Below are 17169 nucleotides of genomic sequence, written 5' to 3'. Positions count from 1 at the left end.
TGTTCCCGCCTCAAAAAGAATTAAATAAAACGGGTACGCTACGCTACTATAATGTATTCTTAACATTTTTCAACTACCATAAAAATAATACGTTACCTGTTATGACAGTATGTGGGTGTTCAAAGAGTCATAATAAATAACTATTATAGAAAACGTGACAAAAACAACGTGTATGTAGTCGTTTCGCAGACCAAACACATCTGAATATTAAGTGTACTTCACATGTTCGGTCATTTAAATGTTAAAACAATTTGACGATATATCACAATTTGAGCGTGACTTGGCGGAGGTACTCCCGTATACTCAGATAAGTTGAGTTGTGGTTTATTATTAAAATACTTGAAAACTAAATATTCTCGTTCAATACTTCCTTGTTTGACAATTATCATAAACATATCTGCTAACGTTAAAAACACACACATACAGTTACAAAGTTATAATTTCAACAAAAGTTCGATTAACAAACCATAAAAAGTAGAGATAGGTACCTACTACCTACAAAAGATTAATAGCAACAAATGGCCAAGTGTTACGACTCAATAAAAGCATTGTCACTATGATCCGCGATAATCTTAGAAAGTGATAAACTAGTTGTTATAGCTTTTAGCTGCGGTTGTTTCGCCACAAATCCATTTGAATGCTGATTGCCGAGCGGCCGGCGCCCGTCCCGCGGCCACGGTGACGTGCTCTCTTCGCTCAGCAATTAATATCATAATCCCAGCTTTGTGTTTTCATACCTATTTCGATATTGATTGAGTATTTAAGTACTATTATGAATTGGGTTGGATTAATTTATTGTTCTATAGGTACAATACAATGACTTGTGTTTGAAAAGTGTATCTTGATTAATAAGAACTAGCTGACCTCGTATTTCTCTAACATAAGAACCTTCTCTTAACAATAACACACTCATAAAGAATTAGCGAAAACTCGAGTTCTCGAGATTTGCGCTTAGCAATACATTTAGCTATTTATTTTTATGTCATAGATAGATTTAGTTTTATGTAAGAGTCCTGCTATGGCCCGAATGGGCCGGCTTTAACGGAATGATACCACGGCTTCACGGGAAACTGGCGTGAAATAATTCTTGTGTTATGTTTTGCTGTGTGAGTGAGGTCCATACCAAAAGTCCATCCCTTTAACACGATTACACCGTAATATCACGGAGAACTGCGAAATTAATAGTTGATCCTATACCCAGAATTGTTATGTTGTTGTGATATCATTCAGCCAGGACAACAATGAAAAAGAGGTAGAGAGAAGATTAAACTGCTCCTGGAAAAGTTTTTGGTTACAAAAAGAAATTATGAAAGGCAATTACAATATGGCTCTAAAAAAGATTGTAACGGATACATGCATTCTGCCTAGCTTAGTATATGGATGCCAAACATGGACCTTCACTAACAACATCAAAAATAAAATTACAACAACACAACGCGCTATGGAGAGAAATATGGTAAAATTTAAAAAAACTAGATAAAATAAGAAGTGAAGTAATTAGAAAAAAGTGACAGATGCGCGTCAGTACACCTTAAAGTTGAAATGGCAGTGGGCAGGCCACATTACCAGATACAAAGACGAAAGGTGGACTTCAAAACAACATTATGGACAGGACCATTAGGGAAGAGAAATGTTGGAAGACCTAAGAAAAGATGGGTAGATGACATCATTGAAGTGACAGGAAAAAGCTGGTGGCGACTCGGACTAGACAAGGAACAGTGGAAGAAAATGGAGGAGGCTTATACCCAAAAGGGATCCATTTAATTTAATATAGGATAAGATTACTAACTAAACTTAAATGTACTACTTAATGGAATTAAAAGCTTTATAAATAAAAATAAATAAATAAAAATACCCAGAATTGAATCCTAAATCCGTGATTACTCCGATTTACGATGACTTGACCATTACTTTAAGCAATTATGTTACCATAATATCATAACATACATATAGTACTATAAACGTACGTCCTATTCTAACACACTCTACGATGGTTATCTGGTTTCCACAACGCGCACTCCACGCTCGATGCTCGATACATCGGCTTTGAGTACACCCCTATGATGATTGGCTCTAATCGCTTAAAGTACGGAGGGTGGAGCTTGTTACCCACCAACATATTACTTATTACTGACACAATGGGAGCTTGCCCAAGTCCCAAGAAGGCATTGCAAGCCTTTGCTTGCATTTGCAACTCATCTGATGTTGTATGTGCCCCCCTATACGTTAAAATAGTGTTATCACAGAAAACTAAGCAACGCAGATTTTGCATAATTATTTCAATTATTTTAATTGATATTCCAGAATACACATTTCAGATAAAACAAAGACCTGACGAGACTGAAACAGTTTCAATGTACCTTTTCACAATTAGTTTATTTATATAAGTACTCCACAAAGGATACAACATTAACAGAAATATGCAAACTTCGTTAAAATAATAGCGCAGTTGTTTTGTATAATAAATATTTATTTATGTTTTGAATGCGATTATGCAAAAGCTTTCAAACAACAAAAGGAATTAGGGGCTACGTTAGTGTTTCGCGTGCTACGAGCTACGGGCTACGAGCTACGAATTCGTAGCGCGGTCTACGAACTATACGTAGCTCTTCAGTGAATTGTTTATAAGACGTGGTATATTGCGCTTTAATTGGTACTTCATTACTTTTTCACGACATGTATATACGTAGGTACGCGCTATATATTTGTTACTACTTTGTAGTGTAGGTATTGTAATGAATTTTAAATGAAGTCTTATGTATTTCACAAGTGAAAGCGGTTTTTCACGTATACTGTTTGCTTTTTATTGAAATTGCATTGTAATTAAGTTCTCAACTCTTTATAATGTTTTATTAATGACGGAATTCATATAATTATATCTGCACCCTACACGAATCATATGATAATCGTGCACATGTAAATCAAAATTTCTGTTAACACTTCTACCTTCGTATGTGTACATAGCGATTATCTTTTGTTTCTTTGAACAGACAGCGCTGACAGAACACGAGTGGAATTGATTGAAGGTGTAGCTGTTATTGTATGCACATTCTGCGAGATTGCATGAACTACAGTGCAGTGTAGAGGCTGCCGAGCCCCGCGGCACAATGGATATGTTTTTCCTGGAGCTGCCGTCACCTGCCGCGTTCCCAGGGATATCAATTTGCGCAGTTTTAATCGTTTTCGATCAGAGCTCTCGAGTTTTATTCGAAGAATTTAAATTGTTAAAACGTCAATTTATTGAAACGTCCTCTTTAAAATTATGATTTGAATTATACTTTTAATGAACAGACACTTATGACTGTATGACGTATGGATGAATGTAGTAAGATCTAGATACATCTCAGTTCTTAATTTACTTAACAGATTTATTGGCACAGTCTTCATTGTCGCTCTTTCATTTTATTACAATCCTACAAACGTCAAAAAGAAGTTGTTCGCCTCCCGACAGCAACGTGGTACACAAGATTATCGCGCGGCGATTAGGTATTCGATGAACCTCACAGGCGGCGTTTAGATCTCCAGGATTTATACCCAATTCAGACAAGTTCACAACTGAGACGATGTCTAGATTTACAAAGTGTACGTTGAGGACGATCGAACCGTAAAATGCTACGAGAAAGTCTAAATCCTTTTTAACCTCGTCACTGTGTTAGAAGGAGATGCGTGGCGGGTTTGTTCACCCCTGCGTCGTCAGATCTCGTAGCCAATCGGAGAGATTCGGAGGCTGCGACGCAGAGCGCGCGCGCGTACCCGGCCGCTTCGTCATTGCGACGGAGGCTGTCGTGTGTCGGCGCTGGCCCGTGCGAGCGCTCGTCCGTGCGTCACCTGAGCCGCCGCGTCTGACGCCGGGTCGCGCGAACACGCCCTCGTGCCCACCGCGCGCCACGCCGCACGCTCACGCTACCGGCCGCACGCTTGCCCGGCCCGAGCCGGCTGTGCCGCGAAGTGTCTGTGTCCTCCACTTAGCTCAGTGACCACGTTCCCGGGGACCGGCGATTGTGGCGCGATGTAAAGAAGCCGCGTCCGTAAATTTATGTGTAAGTGGATGCGTTGCGTGTATCTGTAGTCCGCATGGCGATTGTCGACGCCGGTAACGATTTTCCGCAAGCTAACAGCTCTAGCGAGTGGCATTCGGAATAAAAATGAATGAATTACGAAGCAGCCCGCCCCAGGGGACTAGCCGTTGTATTTTAACCTCTACCCAAAGGGGATAGAGTCGCGCACGTGCGCTGTTATGCTTCATCTAAATGAATACACTTCTCGACTTTCTTATTGCCAATCTACAGTCAATACTAAGAGCTGACTAATTTGTTACCTTCGACAGCACCCAATATACATCTGTCATTAGATAATATAACACTGGCAATGTAACAGGTGTCGCTTAATGTACCGACAGTGGGTGAAGCTTGACATTGAATCTCCCAGTTATTGTTTTAAAAATCGATATCAGCTATTTATATGAAGAGTCTTACATTTCACAAGAATGGTAAGATGCTTTCACTAAAATTAATACTACGTCGTAGTGGCTTTGATATATTTATTATTAAAAAAAATAAAGTATTGTTAGATGATCTATAAATAAAAGTCACATGGGCAGGTTTTATATCCTAATCGAAGGAGTAAATTCTTCCGTTATTGTTACCCGTGACAATTGAATTAACCTACTACAACAATGTGAAGATCTGCCGGCTCCTGGGTGATTGCTAATATAGTAGAGGACGGTATTACCTTTCAAGTAGTCAATTATATCGAGTGATAACGATAAGGAAGAAAGTCGCGAACGGAATGTAGATGAGAACTGATCCTGAAATGAAAAATCATTGTATTAGGAGCGCGTGTCGGCGACAAACTCTCGAAAGATCTTGTGTTTATATTGCTCACTTAGCGGTTTACGTGAGGTTAAAGGTACTTATGAAAGGCATGTCTTAACCTTACACTCTCTGTTTTGGTCCCATAATTTGTTTATGTTTTAGTAGCTATAACAAGTCTTTAGGCTCTGAAAAGACAAAGAAAACACGGCGCTTCAAGAGATTTTCCTTCCAACTTGAGCCAATTTAAGTACTTTACTTTATTTGTTAATTTAATATTCCGGAACATTACTACAAACGTGTTATTAAAAATAATAATATATTGCATTTTTATCACTGATAGATTTTTATATCCGATTATTATCAGAAAATATCTACGAGAAATAATAATAATGGAACATAAACGATGTAGTCGGCTTTCGGAGAAATAAATGCTCTACGGCGTCGTTCTACCGAATGTAGTTTACTAGATTGTAGGAAAGCTTTTAGGGGGATTGTGGAGCGTTGGTGCTCTGACCACCATATAAGCTCGTTATATAAATGGAGTATCGACAGGCAAGAGGACCAGCTATAATACAAAGTCACAAGCGGTCCATTTTAGCTCCCTCGAGCAACATAATATAATGTTGCATACATGATTCTCCGAAGCATGTAACGACCATTATCTTTGTAAGTTATGACGCTGATAATGGTACTAAGCCATAAAATATTAAGGGGAAATCTAATTTTAATGCTTGCCGCGGGTCGACTCGCCAGTACTATGGTCTAGTAGAGCAGCAAGTAATTGATTGTGTTTGAAGAGTCCTCTATTCTAAAGATAGACAAGACTCGAGACTGGAATGGTAACGGGAACAAAGCTATTTTCAAAATCGTTGGCGTATATTAAGAGGGACGGCGCCCACAATGGGCGCAGTCAAAGAAAATGTCAGAATATGAGAATGTTCGCCGGGTAACGGCCGAAACGTTTTTGGGGCACGAATAGTCAGAAGCGCTTGAAGAACTATATACTGTGAGCGGGAACGTAGAGAGAATGTGACGTATATGAGATGTCTTGTTGTATCGGAGTCTCGAACAACGAAAACATTTGGAGAATGAGCGTGTCACAAGCAGGCTCGCTACAAATAAATGGCGCACGTTTCACGACTGACAGTTGCTGAACGGTCGCTACGGCGGAAATTTCAACTGTACAGTTTTAAATATTTTCCTCGCAGCGCTCCCTTTGTGCAGGCGCACGAGGAATGAGCAGTTGGACCCGGCCATAAAGTTACATAGTTACGTTAATAAAGTTGTTCACATTCTGGAAAATTTAAAACTATTTTAGCTCCTCAAATCACAGTTATAAATTAGTTCATTATTTTTTCTCATAGCGATATTAATTGTAGGCATTCCGTTTTCAAAGCTCAAATAATTTTCTTCTGTAAATAACAATGCTGGAAATGGATCTTTTGGCGGTTTTAAAGGACCTTAAGAATATATGTGTCAAAAGAAATATTAGAAACAAAAACAGTAACAAACAATAGCAGGGATTTTCTTAAATCATAAAGACAAAGGCAATGGCTGAGCTTGAATCATTATTAATACACGCCATTTTATTGAAGTTCTCTCGATGAAGGCTAAAGGTGTGACATAAAAAATATCTCGTCCTGGTTATAAACGGCAGGGAGACATAAACAGTAAGCTCGGGGAAAACGTAATAAAAGTTAGCAGAAGTATTCGCGCAACTACCTACCTACGTAGGTATCTGTGTAGCCGTACTTTAGACGTTGACAGATTGTTTCTTTGTTTTCTTGAATTTTAAAATAAATTCTTACAAACTTTTCAGATTATAGTCAAATGCGCGAAGTACGCTTCATATTCTTCACAATGCAGATATATTTATACAGTCTTTATGGAGGAGGCGAAGGCAGGTCTTCGTTTAGTATATCCGCGACGTCCTAGTTATTCTTTGACTATCTAAGAAAGCTTTGTGGGTGAACTCTTATCCATATTTTTACATTTTCCGAGAGTTCGCGTCGTCACAGAACCAACTATAGCGCAGTACAAACAAAAGCGCGGAATGTGAATGAGTTATCTCTGTAAAGTTTCATGTCCCACATTCCCTATCACCTTGTCAATGCAAACTTGGAGTATTTCCTTCACTCCCTATCGGAGTCAAACTTCGTCAAATGTTTTAATTGAATTCAAGTACAATGAAGAGAACTAGCGGACATGAACATCGAGGGAAACTGTTCATTTACGTTCACGATGTGGATTGGATGAAGTTTTCAAAATGATTTCAAGTTTCCCTTCTCAAAAGGTTCGTGTTCCTATTCAAAGTGTTCTAGATACCGATTTTGATTAAAATGTTTCTTTTGTTTGTGACGTTGGACCTTTTTCTGATAGCTTTTTAGTTGTAAAAGGAAAATTATGTTTATAGGTAAGTTTATTTAATTAGTTTTGTTTCATAATTGATTTTTTTATTTGTAGTCAACGTCTTAAATAATTTGATTATTTTCATGTATTAGGTTTAAAATCCAACAGAAATATACGGATACAATACAGGAAACATTATGAATATATTATTTTCTCATATTCAATTCTTATAAGAGCATATAGAAAAGGTTTCAAATACAAAATAACGACAAGTACTCGATGGTTTACCATCACAAAAATAAATTTACGTGGAAATATTCGGAAAGTAAACATGTTACTTATTTGATTGAACCGTGAAACGTCTCGTGAAAGATGAGCCTTTTTACAGTGACATCTGACATCCATCCGAAAGACGGAATGAAGATGAATACTCATACATTTGAGTGTATCGGGTGCGCTTAGTATACTAGGAGGCCATTTGTAAAACATTTTTGTACTCGTAGGTACATACTTGTAGATATTTACTATTTACCGTAAACAAGATTACAGCTATCATTTGAAACTCTGCTTTCGGCATTTTGCCGGCTGCATCGATATTGTATTTCGATGTCTAGCTACCGAAGAACAAATTGCAGGTAGTCGATGCCAAATGCTTGTTTTTTGGAAATTCGTTCAGTAATATTCGTACCTTTGTTTCAGAAATCAAATAAAAAGATACGAAAGTAAGATTTTCGTGCCTTAAATTGATTCCGTTTGACTATATCTCTCTAAGAAGCCGCCTCAGCTGCTATGAAGCACTTGACAGAACATATATTGAATAAAATTTATTTGGAATCCTATTTTCTCATACTTGGCACGGGGAGGCTTTTGCGGATCGGCGGGGATGACATCATTTGCCCACCTTAAAAGGGACAAAGCGTGAAATGAACAATCCTTTTATCTAATTTTACCCCGTAACGTGACGGTAAAAGGAAGAGTTATGAATTTATACTCCATTCACCATGTGTGCTCCTGACGTTTGGATTTAGCATTTCATTTTTCTTTTTGAATGTAGGCTACCGAATATGATGAATGAGGCGCCTAGTGAGGCACGGCCCACTTCTTTTTAAGTACGGAGCCACCTTACTCTCCAGTTGAAATGTTAAATATGCGTACGTATAGAATAAAAGTGTTTGAATTATAAGCTAGGAAGTGCTTGATTCTTATACACTAAAGTATTGCGGTGGGAATAGATATTAAAGAATAGTGTTGTGATATTTTTAAATACGAAATTTGATTATGTTAAGCAGTGGGAACACCACCGTATATCTAAAGACTAAACTATAAGATTATGGAACAATGGGACAAGCTACAGATTTAGTTACTTATACAATCGAAAATTAATTTATCCATTGAAACTTATATCATTTTATTGGATGAAAAGGTAAATACGAGTAGGCATCGATTCATCTCTTTGCCTTCACTCGATTGGATTGTTCAGTCGAAGAAAGTTTCTCGAGACTTTCAGCTGCAGACGGAGCGAGCGTAAGATGTCTTGAAAAATGAGAGGCATAAGTGAAACACGAGGAGAAGTTGTGAACTACTGAACAACTTTACTGAGCCTGATCAGACTTGTATAGGATATTAATAGTGCGCTTAGAGGATACTTAGAGCTGTAGACGTGGAACAAAGGACTGTATCTTATGGTTAGGACAAAGTTAACCTTAGTATGTCAATTTGATAAGACAAACGTAGGCAGTGGTTGGCTTTACGTGTAGTTTTTGGTTTTCCTACGTATTAAAGGCATATGAATTTATTTTACTTTAGAATTCTGAAGAGATCTTCTTTTTACTGCATTTTCTAAAAAGATAAAACATTTCTTTGATAAACAGAATTAGGTACATATGAACAGTTTATTTTAAACATGACCTAGAATCTATTGTAAGAATAGCGTTGACAGATATAGTAATGCGTAGGTCTTAATAAAAGCAAATATACATAGTACGTGACTGGTTCGTCCCAATCCAACTAACAAGTTTATGTAGACAAGATCGAGTTGGGCCGTGTTTATACTAATAAAGAACTATTGATCTGTCTCCCGTTCCGTCCTGGCCGCATTTAGATTGTGTGCAGTTGAGTTGTGTCGTGTCTATTTGTGAAGAACTAGGCCCATGCGACTCCATTATGCACAGAGGACAGCCGCTCCACTGAATGCCTATACTTGTCAATCTGTCTCCTCCTATGATGGGCATGCGATTCAGGTAGAAAAAAGTATTGTGACATACTTACACAGGCTCCATTTTTCTTTGTAGGTAGAAATACAAAGAAAATATTAGTGCAAAAAGAGATTGGTAAAAAAAAGATTGGTTTTTAATCACTTACAATTTTGATAATTTAATAACGTCTGCTGACAACCAAACCAATTGAAAATTGGCAGTCGATTTTATTGGGTTAAAAGGTGTACAAAGCAAACTAAGACGCACAATGGGCCCGTAGGCTTCAATAACGTTTCTTTTAACTGGGTAATTTAATTTAAATCTCAAGTAGGCAGGATCTGTGACAAGCATTATACCTACGTAATTGAATACATACAATGTACCTAGCAAGTTACACCTATATCTAAGCACTATCTACGTACATGGGTATTATGTCAAAAGGCTGGCTTAGTCATTGAGTAGGTAAGCGATATACATACATACGTGCAAATTTCGCCGTGGAGGTGCTTATAGGATATACGCAATATACACATGTATTCAGGAAGCTACGGCAGAGGTTCATGAGCCTCGCACAAGAGATTATACATTTAGCCGAACACCTAAAGTCCTTGGTAACGTATGGATATATTTAGACGACCATTTGCATGAATATTAGCAAATGTGTTGGCAGTCAGGATTCCGTTTCGATGTTAAATATAAGTACTTTCTAAAGATTGTAATAAAGTTTAAAGTCAGGTTCCAAAAATAATTGAGTTAAATAATATCGTCAAATGATATTGAGATTATTAGAGAGCATTGTTAAAAAAATGGATTAAAAGTAACATATTAATATAACATCTCTTCCGTGATGCACACATGCGTATCGTTTTATGAATTCCCGCAATGGTTTCCGCAATTAATAAGAATATTACGCATACATGTAACCGCAGCTAATCGCGAGGTAGTTCATATTGTTTGAATATTATTCAGCGCACGGCAAATTATGCACATCGAATGACGGTTTGCACATGTTTCGCACACAAATGACGTAAACTGAAATTGAACCAGTTTTGTAGACATTAATAAAGTAGTATGAACAGCACAGTATTCATCAGACATTTGCATTTTAGAGAACACATGGAGTGATTTTTAGTAATAGGTGGATACCTGCAGGACATCGATTTCATAAATTTAGTGACGAGTCTTTAAAATATATTGTCACAAGCTCGCAAATCTAGCGCAAACTTAGATACCGTCTTACATAGAATGAGGAATTAGAATATAACAATAATTAACTTATCCGTCTGACCGTCCGTCCGAGCATAGATCCTGATAGAATCTAGTGCTCATCAGTCATGCTTTCGACCACAAGTAAATATAAACTTTAGTGTTATATAAATAAGGTGTAAGTAGTGAGTAACGTGATGGTTGTGGTTGTGCGCAGGCGGCGGGCGGTGAGCGGGAGCGAGCGAGGGACACATGGCTGCACCGGCCAGCTGATAGCATGCCGGCGGCGGCGCGCAGCACCGCCCCGACGTAGACGGTCATACTACGAGCGCCACATTCACGGGTACATATCCTCGAGTTCATACATCTTAGTGGCAGGCCGGCTTTCGTTCATTTTGTGACAAAAATACTGCCGCATGTATAAGTTCCCGTGGTGCATATTTTTTCTTTACATTTTATAAAACAAATTCAACGGCTCGTTTGTCCGGCTTTTCGCGATTAGCCTAATAACTTCTAAACGGACTTTTTTGCAGTTTTCCCCAATAGATCTGGGGAGATTTAAGTTCATAATTTGAGAACGTTTAAATATTGCGGGTTATTAATTCAGTACAACTACAATATTTCATTCTCTCAAAAATAGCAATTATATTATTCTTTGAAGCTTAAAAATATTTAGCTTTTATATTTTGCATTTAGAAATATTTGTGTAAAGTCTTCATTATTGCTATGTTGCCAGTATGAGTATTTGTTGCGGTTTTGCTTATTCTATATTTTAATAACTGTAATGTGAGACATGCTGGTTTTCCCTTGGCTTGTTACGATAAAATTGAGATCCGCCGTGAGCAATATAAACATAATAAAATATCAGGCATTCGTATTTTAAACTTTGTGTTACAAGGAGCAGTATTACTTTGCACGAGTCATTAGCGACGTACGTTTACCGTACATGTAGAAGTACAACAAAGCGCTTTATTACATTAAATCGGTAGAATATTGATGGGTATACAGCACGGCGGTGGTGTTCCTGACGTACGACAGATTGCTCTAATTCACAAACTTGGTTACAAGGGTCGCCGATATCGAATTATGTCCACAAAACTTAGGGCCACCCCTCTATGTACGTAGATACGAGCACCCTTTGTTCTACGCAGACGATAAACGCGACAAAGCCGTTCCGATTTAATCGTCCACGCCATGTTCGGTAAAATCAACTCTGCTACGTGCTACGCGCTACGGTCGTAGCACGTGTAGCGAGCGCTACGAGATGCTACGAAGTATTAATGAATGTCTTCCTTCCGACTCTGACACTACAAAAGCTTTCAATATGGTTATTATAATTGACATATTTTCTGATTACCTAACACTATGATTAAATATAGTACATAAATTCAACATACTTTGTAAAGTTTGCTTCCTCCTCCTCCAATCAATTAAAATATGGCCATAGCCATAGCTTAAGGTACTTGACGTAGTTTCAGTAATAGGCACTTCATTTTCTTAGATACTTTAGCAGTTTATTGTGAACCGTTACTATATCTCGGAAAAAAAATTACGCGTTGATATATGATTAGGAAGTGAAGTATTGTTTATTACTGAACTGTATGAATAGAAGTTGCTTTTACGTTTATTTTCAGGTACAATTGGTGTTGTGTGATAACCATTAATGCCGGTGTAGTATAATGAGTGTTTCACATAAAAATAAAATGCAACCTATTTGTGGAAAGTTGGCTCGCGTCGAACACCGATGCTCATGGGAAATTTTTGTCATTGAACAGAACTTGTGCTCCTCGGGGAGTCGCTGTTTAACAATTTATGTGTATGAAGACTGTTAACACGTAACCTGTCTCGATTCCACTCTGGTAAATATAAAACATTGGAGAGGCGCGGCAGTCTCACCGGGGCCCCGGGGAAATTTTGTCGATCATTTGTGTCAGCAGTACGTACTTTATCGATACACGCATACCTCGGCTCATTCCGTTTATCGTTATTTTGTGCCGAACGATCCCGCGTGCATGATGAGGCGCTGACGACGTAGTTGGAAACTCTTCATCGAATCAAATAAATCCTTTTAGTCACTGACGTATGTGACTCTCTCTTTTTTAAAGTAAAATAGTAATGAAGTGCACCTACTGAATAATTTTAAACAATAAGGTATATCGAAGTATTCTTGGAGATGTGTTAAGTATAGTGCAATAGAAACACTCTATATATAGCTCAGTTACATAGGAATGTAGGCCAGAGTACCTATACTGTAGGTATGTATAAAGCCAAGACTGCATTCAAAGGCAGAGTGCCGTGTTTGTTTGTCAGTCTGTTGATTTGGCTTTGAAGGAACCTGGCTGGGTATTGGTTGAAGCTACCATTGGCTAAAGTTACTGTAGTTACGTACATATCGTTCTAGGCTTAAAGTCAGTTGAGATGTGTCAAAGGCTGTGCAACTTTATTGTTCTGTTCTAAGGAAAGGTTTTAATGAGAAATATGTGACGTTTCATAAAATATATTTGCAGAAGAGTCGTATATTTTGTAAGTCTATTGGCTATTTATTTATTAGTAATACTTTGATACTCCAAGATTGTATTTCGTATTGTATTATGGTGAGTCCACTCTGAGAGACGATTCCCCTCACCCATGTTATACATTACCCAATTTATGAATCTCCACTAACGTACACAGGATAAAATAAATTACTGCGAAAGCCCATTGATTCCTTCGACATAAATCTCCGTCAATATATTTCATGAGAAACACAAACAAAAGGTAGCTGATATAATAAGGTTGGCCAACTACTTAAGTCCTTCGTAAGCCAAACGAGTAATTGAAGGTTGTTGTGTTTATCAGAGCGGTACACCACAGTGTTCTCCTCGTGGATCGCTCAAATCCCAACAAATTGCTAGTTTAGGCCCCTTTATACTCATAATCATATATGAAGTATGTCGACGGATCTGTTCGTGCGTGAAGATTGTGCCTCTACCCTGCCAGAGGAAACCAAAAGAACGGTTCCTCTGCCGGCTACACTTGCTTTATTTTTTAACAGAAACATTCATTGACGACATTATGTAATAATGTAAATACGACGTATACATTTGTCGGAATGTTTTAATTAATACTCTAAATGTTGATGCATTTGATATTGTGGTTTATAATAAACCGGTACAGTATAATACGAGTGTATCCAATTTGTAATGAATGTGGTCGAAATATGAGTCGTTGAGCAGAGTGTGAACAGATGTAGCGAGTGTTCAGCGGGTCATTAGTTACGTGTCTCATTTGTCACGTCGTTGTAAGAGAGTTTTTCTTTCCTTTTCTTCCCGTAGCCTCTCATTAATGCTCACCGCTGTACCGGACATAGTACATATGATTAATATAATGAAGTTTTTTAATGATTGGAATATTTTATTTGGTCTTGTAGACACATAAAGCCCTTGTTTTGATATTGAAGTTGAAAATATTTCAATCTATCTATTACAGCACCAAGTCTGATCTGCGCCCCTTACATGCGACAGGTTATATTACTATGTTGGGTGCGTACTATGTACACTATGTATAAAACTTTGCTTACGTTTTAGAGGGATATGAAGCGTCATATTATGTTTTGTCCCACGATTTAAGGCGAGGACTTGGACAGCTTCGAATATACTCGACCGGCCTACAAAACTGACTCTACAAAAGTTTGGAACGCTCCCCCGACGAGCAGCTGTGTTAAACACAACTTAAAACACAGACGCGTAATACAAAAAGTTAGTCACTTCCTCAAGGGAGCATGAAAAATAGAAACTGTATTAAGTTTCAAAATATTATTTTGCTTTATTACCTTCGTGGGAATACACGCAGTTATGTGCTAGCTCTACATGAAAATATTTAGTACGTACGTGCGTACAGTTTCATAATAATATGGTTACTTGAGTTAGCGGCCGAGATATGAAAAGGGATCAGCTGCGGTTACCGTGGCAACCATTCATAAGGTAGAAAAGGGAAAATTTTTAAGTTCATAAAAAGGTTCAAACAAAGATAAAAGATCGACGGTAGATAATACATAGTAGTTGAGTACTTTAATGGTCGCGAGTATAACTACTGAATATAAGGTTCTAATTATGATTTCTAGTTCGGGAAAAGTTATAAAATGAAGATTTGCCACTATTACATAGATATGTCTGATTGTTATGTTATACGCACTGTTGGTCCTGTTGTTAGTTTGTGACATGATGTTGTGTTACATAATATATACACTTGTCTATCGGAATATTAAATAGTTTCCAGTTTCGTCAATCACAGTATCAGATATCACAGTGGCTGATGTTCAGTCTGAAACGTAGCATACATCGGATGTATTGACAGCTAAGACAATGGGCCCATTGTAGCGTGTTATGTAGATGTGTTTATGTATAGACATACTCATATACATAAATACATACATAGTTCCATGTATTATAGGTATTGACTAGTAGGTTGCTAAATACGAGGTCTCAGTAACAGTTTACGGAAATACATTAGGTAATAAATAGTAATCAAAAGGAATATACAAGTACAATCGTTTATGTTTGATAGAAGAGCACTTAAATTTTTTCAGAAATCTGGACAAGAATATATTATTAACGTTAAATCGTATTTTTTTCTCCAACCTTACATTTAATCCGACTAGGTAACTCATAACCATCATTAAATTACCCGCTTACAACACAAACGGGAAGAAAAACCAAAATATTTAACATTGGCTCGTATTTATTCAACAAAACGTTGTAACTTTTCGGTAGAAGGCTCTTCGTATGCATGAGTGAAAATTCGTTCTGGCAACCGACAGAGCCGACAACTTTTCCTTAGGACATGCATGAATAAGTAACGGCATTTGTCGAAGAAAATGAGAGATTTGTCGGCAGTTTAGTTAAAAGCAGTATACAAGCCGGTAGTTTGTATGTTTGCACAGGACAGGCGACCTGGCGCCGCCTGCGCTAGCTACACAATACCACATTGTTACCACTATTTGCTGTACCCGTTTTTCGAATTAGTGTTATTAAAATATAAAACTTGTGTACCAACTCGGGCGCACTACAAGCTCGTTCGCGGGACATGTTTTCTAGTTAAAATTTAATTCCTCAGTAAAACAGGCGGATGTAATTAAAGCCACAATGTACCCTTGTTTGTAGAGGACTCCAGATGATAATATAAGAGTAAATATTTTTAACCTTTCCGCTCTTTACTTGTTTCGGGGCACATAAACGGGTGGGCAGGCTCGTCGTTTTGACGTTTTTGACAAAATCTACGAAAATGTGGTTGCTAGTGGAAAATCCGCTCTCGTGACATTGCTTAAAATTTTCCTTTTATTTTCTAACATGCGATGAAAAGTCGTCTGCCTGCCTTTTACTTTACATATTATAAAGGCAGAGGCGTGCTGCCCATAGGTAATTACCCAAGCTGTTTTTATTGTTGTGTGTTGTACAAGAAGTCAGCAAAACATCACTGTAATAACGACCTCTTTCATGTTAGCTTTGCTCTGGATAAAGTTTTTTCTATTTGCAAGACGAAAATAAACTTGATTTTATTCTTGCTAAAGAGAATTGAGAAGTGAAATAATAAACAAACATTTAATTACTGGTTATGTTACGAGAAATGTCGTGCGACTTATTTTAATTGACGGATAGGCACAATAACGCTATTGTTTTCAACTCACAGAAGTAATGGGCGTTCCGAATTCAATTTCGGAATGAAAACGATTTTCGTTTGTGTTATTCTTAAAGATTTAGCTCTCGGGTTTACGCCTTTACATAAACAAACAGGGAATCTGAAGCACACACTTAGAGAAAAATCTGGCGTTTCCAATTTGAGGGCAAACCCCCGCGGTGCCCTGCCCTCGCCGAGGGTAGCGTTTGAACACAGCTATTTGATTTTTGTTACAGTAACCGTTTCTTTATGACTACAATCCTTTTGTGAATTGACATTATTAAAAATACTATATTGTTTAAGTTAACGCATACAAATGTATATCATACATATTTCCTTGCAAGTTAAATAGAAAATTATGAAAAAGTATGCACTAAGCATGTTTTTTTCTCTCGTCTTACGCTCTACCCTTTCGTCGAAAACATTTTCACAATTTATAAAAACATTATTTCGATCTCGACTTTTACTCGGGTGCATCGTAAAATAAATAAACGAAGTTCCAATACTGCGACCGCGGAAATGGGAAAATACTTGCTTCTCGCCATATATGCTAGTTTATTATTTTATACTTGGAGTGCAAGCGGAATATAAGATTTGTTTGCTACTGCATACGGTACCTGAACCGGGCATAGATAACTGAGCACAGATTTATGTGAACAAACTTTCACAATAACTAGGTCTCTTTGCACGATTAATGACATTTGTTATTTCGTATCTCGTGACACTTTCAAAGTATTTTGGAAGTTAGCAACATCAGTATTTGTATTAAGAGAAATTCTGAAAATACTCGTATCACTACAGTGGCTTACTAAAAGTAGAAATCTTTTCCTATAGAGAAATTGTTGCCATTGACACGTCGGCTATGAGCGATCTCGAGCGCCATTTGTACTAACGCGCACACTACTTTAGTGACTTTTGTGACCTGGAGCGGACTATTACTGTGAAGAGGA

At 37.6% G+C, this 17169-nt stretch overlaps 1 protein-coding gene across 9 annotated transcripts in view; it reads left to right on the top strand.

Moving 5' to 3' along the window:
- The first annotated feature begins 3759 nt into the window (after positions 1-3759).
- LOC118262523 (cyclic nucleotide-gated cation channel alpha-3) overlaps positions 3760-17169 on the top strand; it is a 76161-nt gene continuing 62751 nt past the window's right edge. For 7 of the 9 annotated variants that reach the window (XM_050697374.1, XM_050697371.1, XM_035573960.2 and 4 more), the window contains exon 1: positions 3760-4040. In XM_050697374.1, the coding sequence (XP_050553331.1) occupies positions 4037-4040 (4 nt within the window). In that variant the 5' untranslated portion in view covers positions 3760-4036. Of the gene's footprint in view, positions 4041-10781; positions 10908-17169 lie in introns of all 9 variants that reach the window. The other 2 variants (XM_050697376.1, XM_050697372.1) reach the window with 2 other exon arrangements.

This window comes from Spodoptera frugiperda, chromosome 12 (genome assembly GCF_023101765.2).
Source record: "Spodoptera frugiperda isolate SF20-4 chromosome 12, AGI-APGP_CSIRO_Sfru_2.0, whole genome shotgun sequence".
Classification (NCBI taxonomy): domain Eukaryota; kingdom Metazoa; phylum Arthropoda; class Insecta; order Lepidoptera; family Noctuidae; genus Spodoptera; species Spodoptera frugiperda.
The sequence above is the reverse complement of the archived record's forward strand: the minus strand, read 5'-3'. Positions and strand labels throughout refer to the sequence as shown.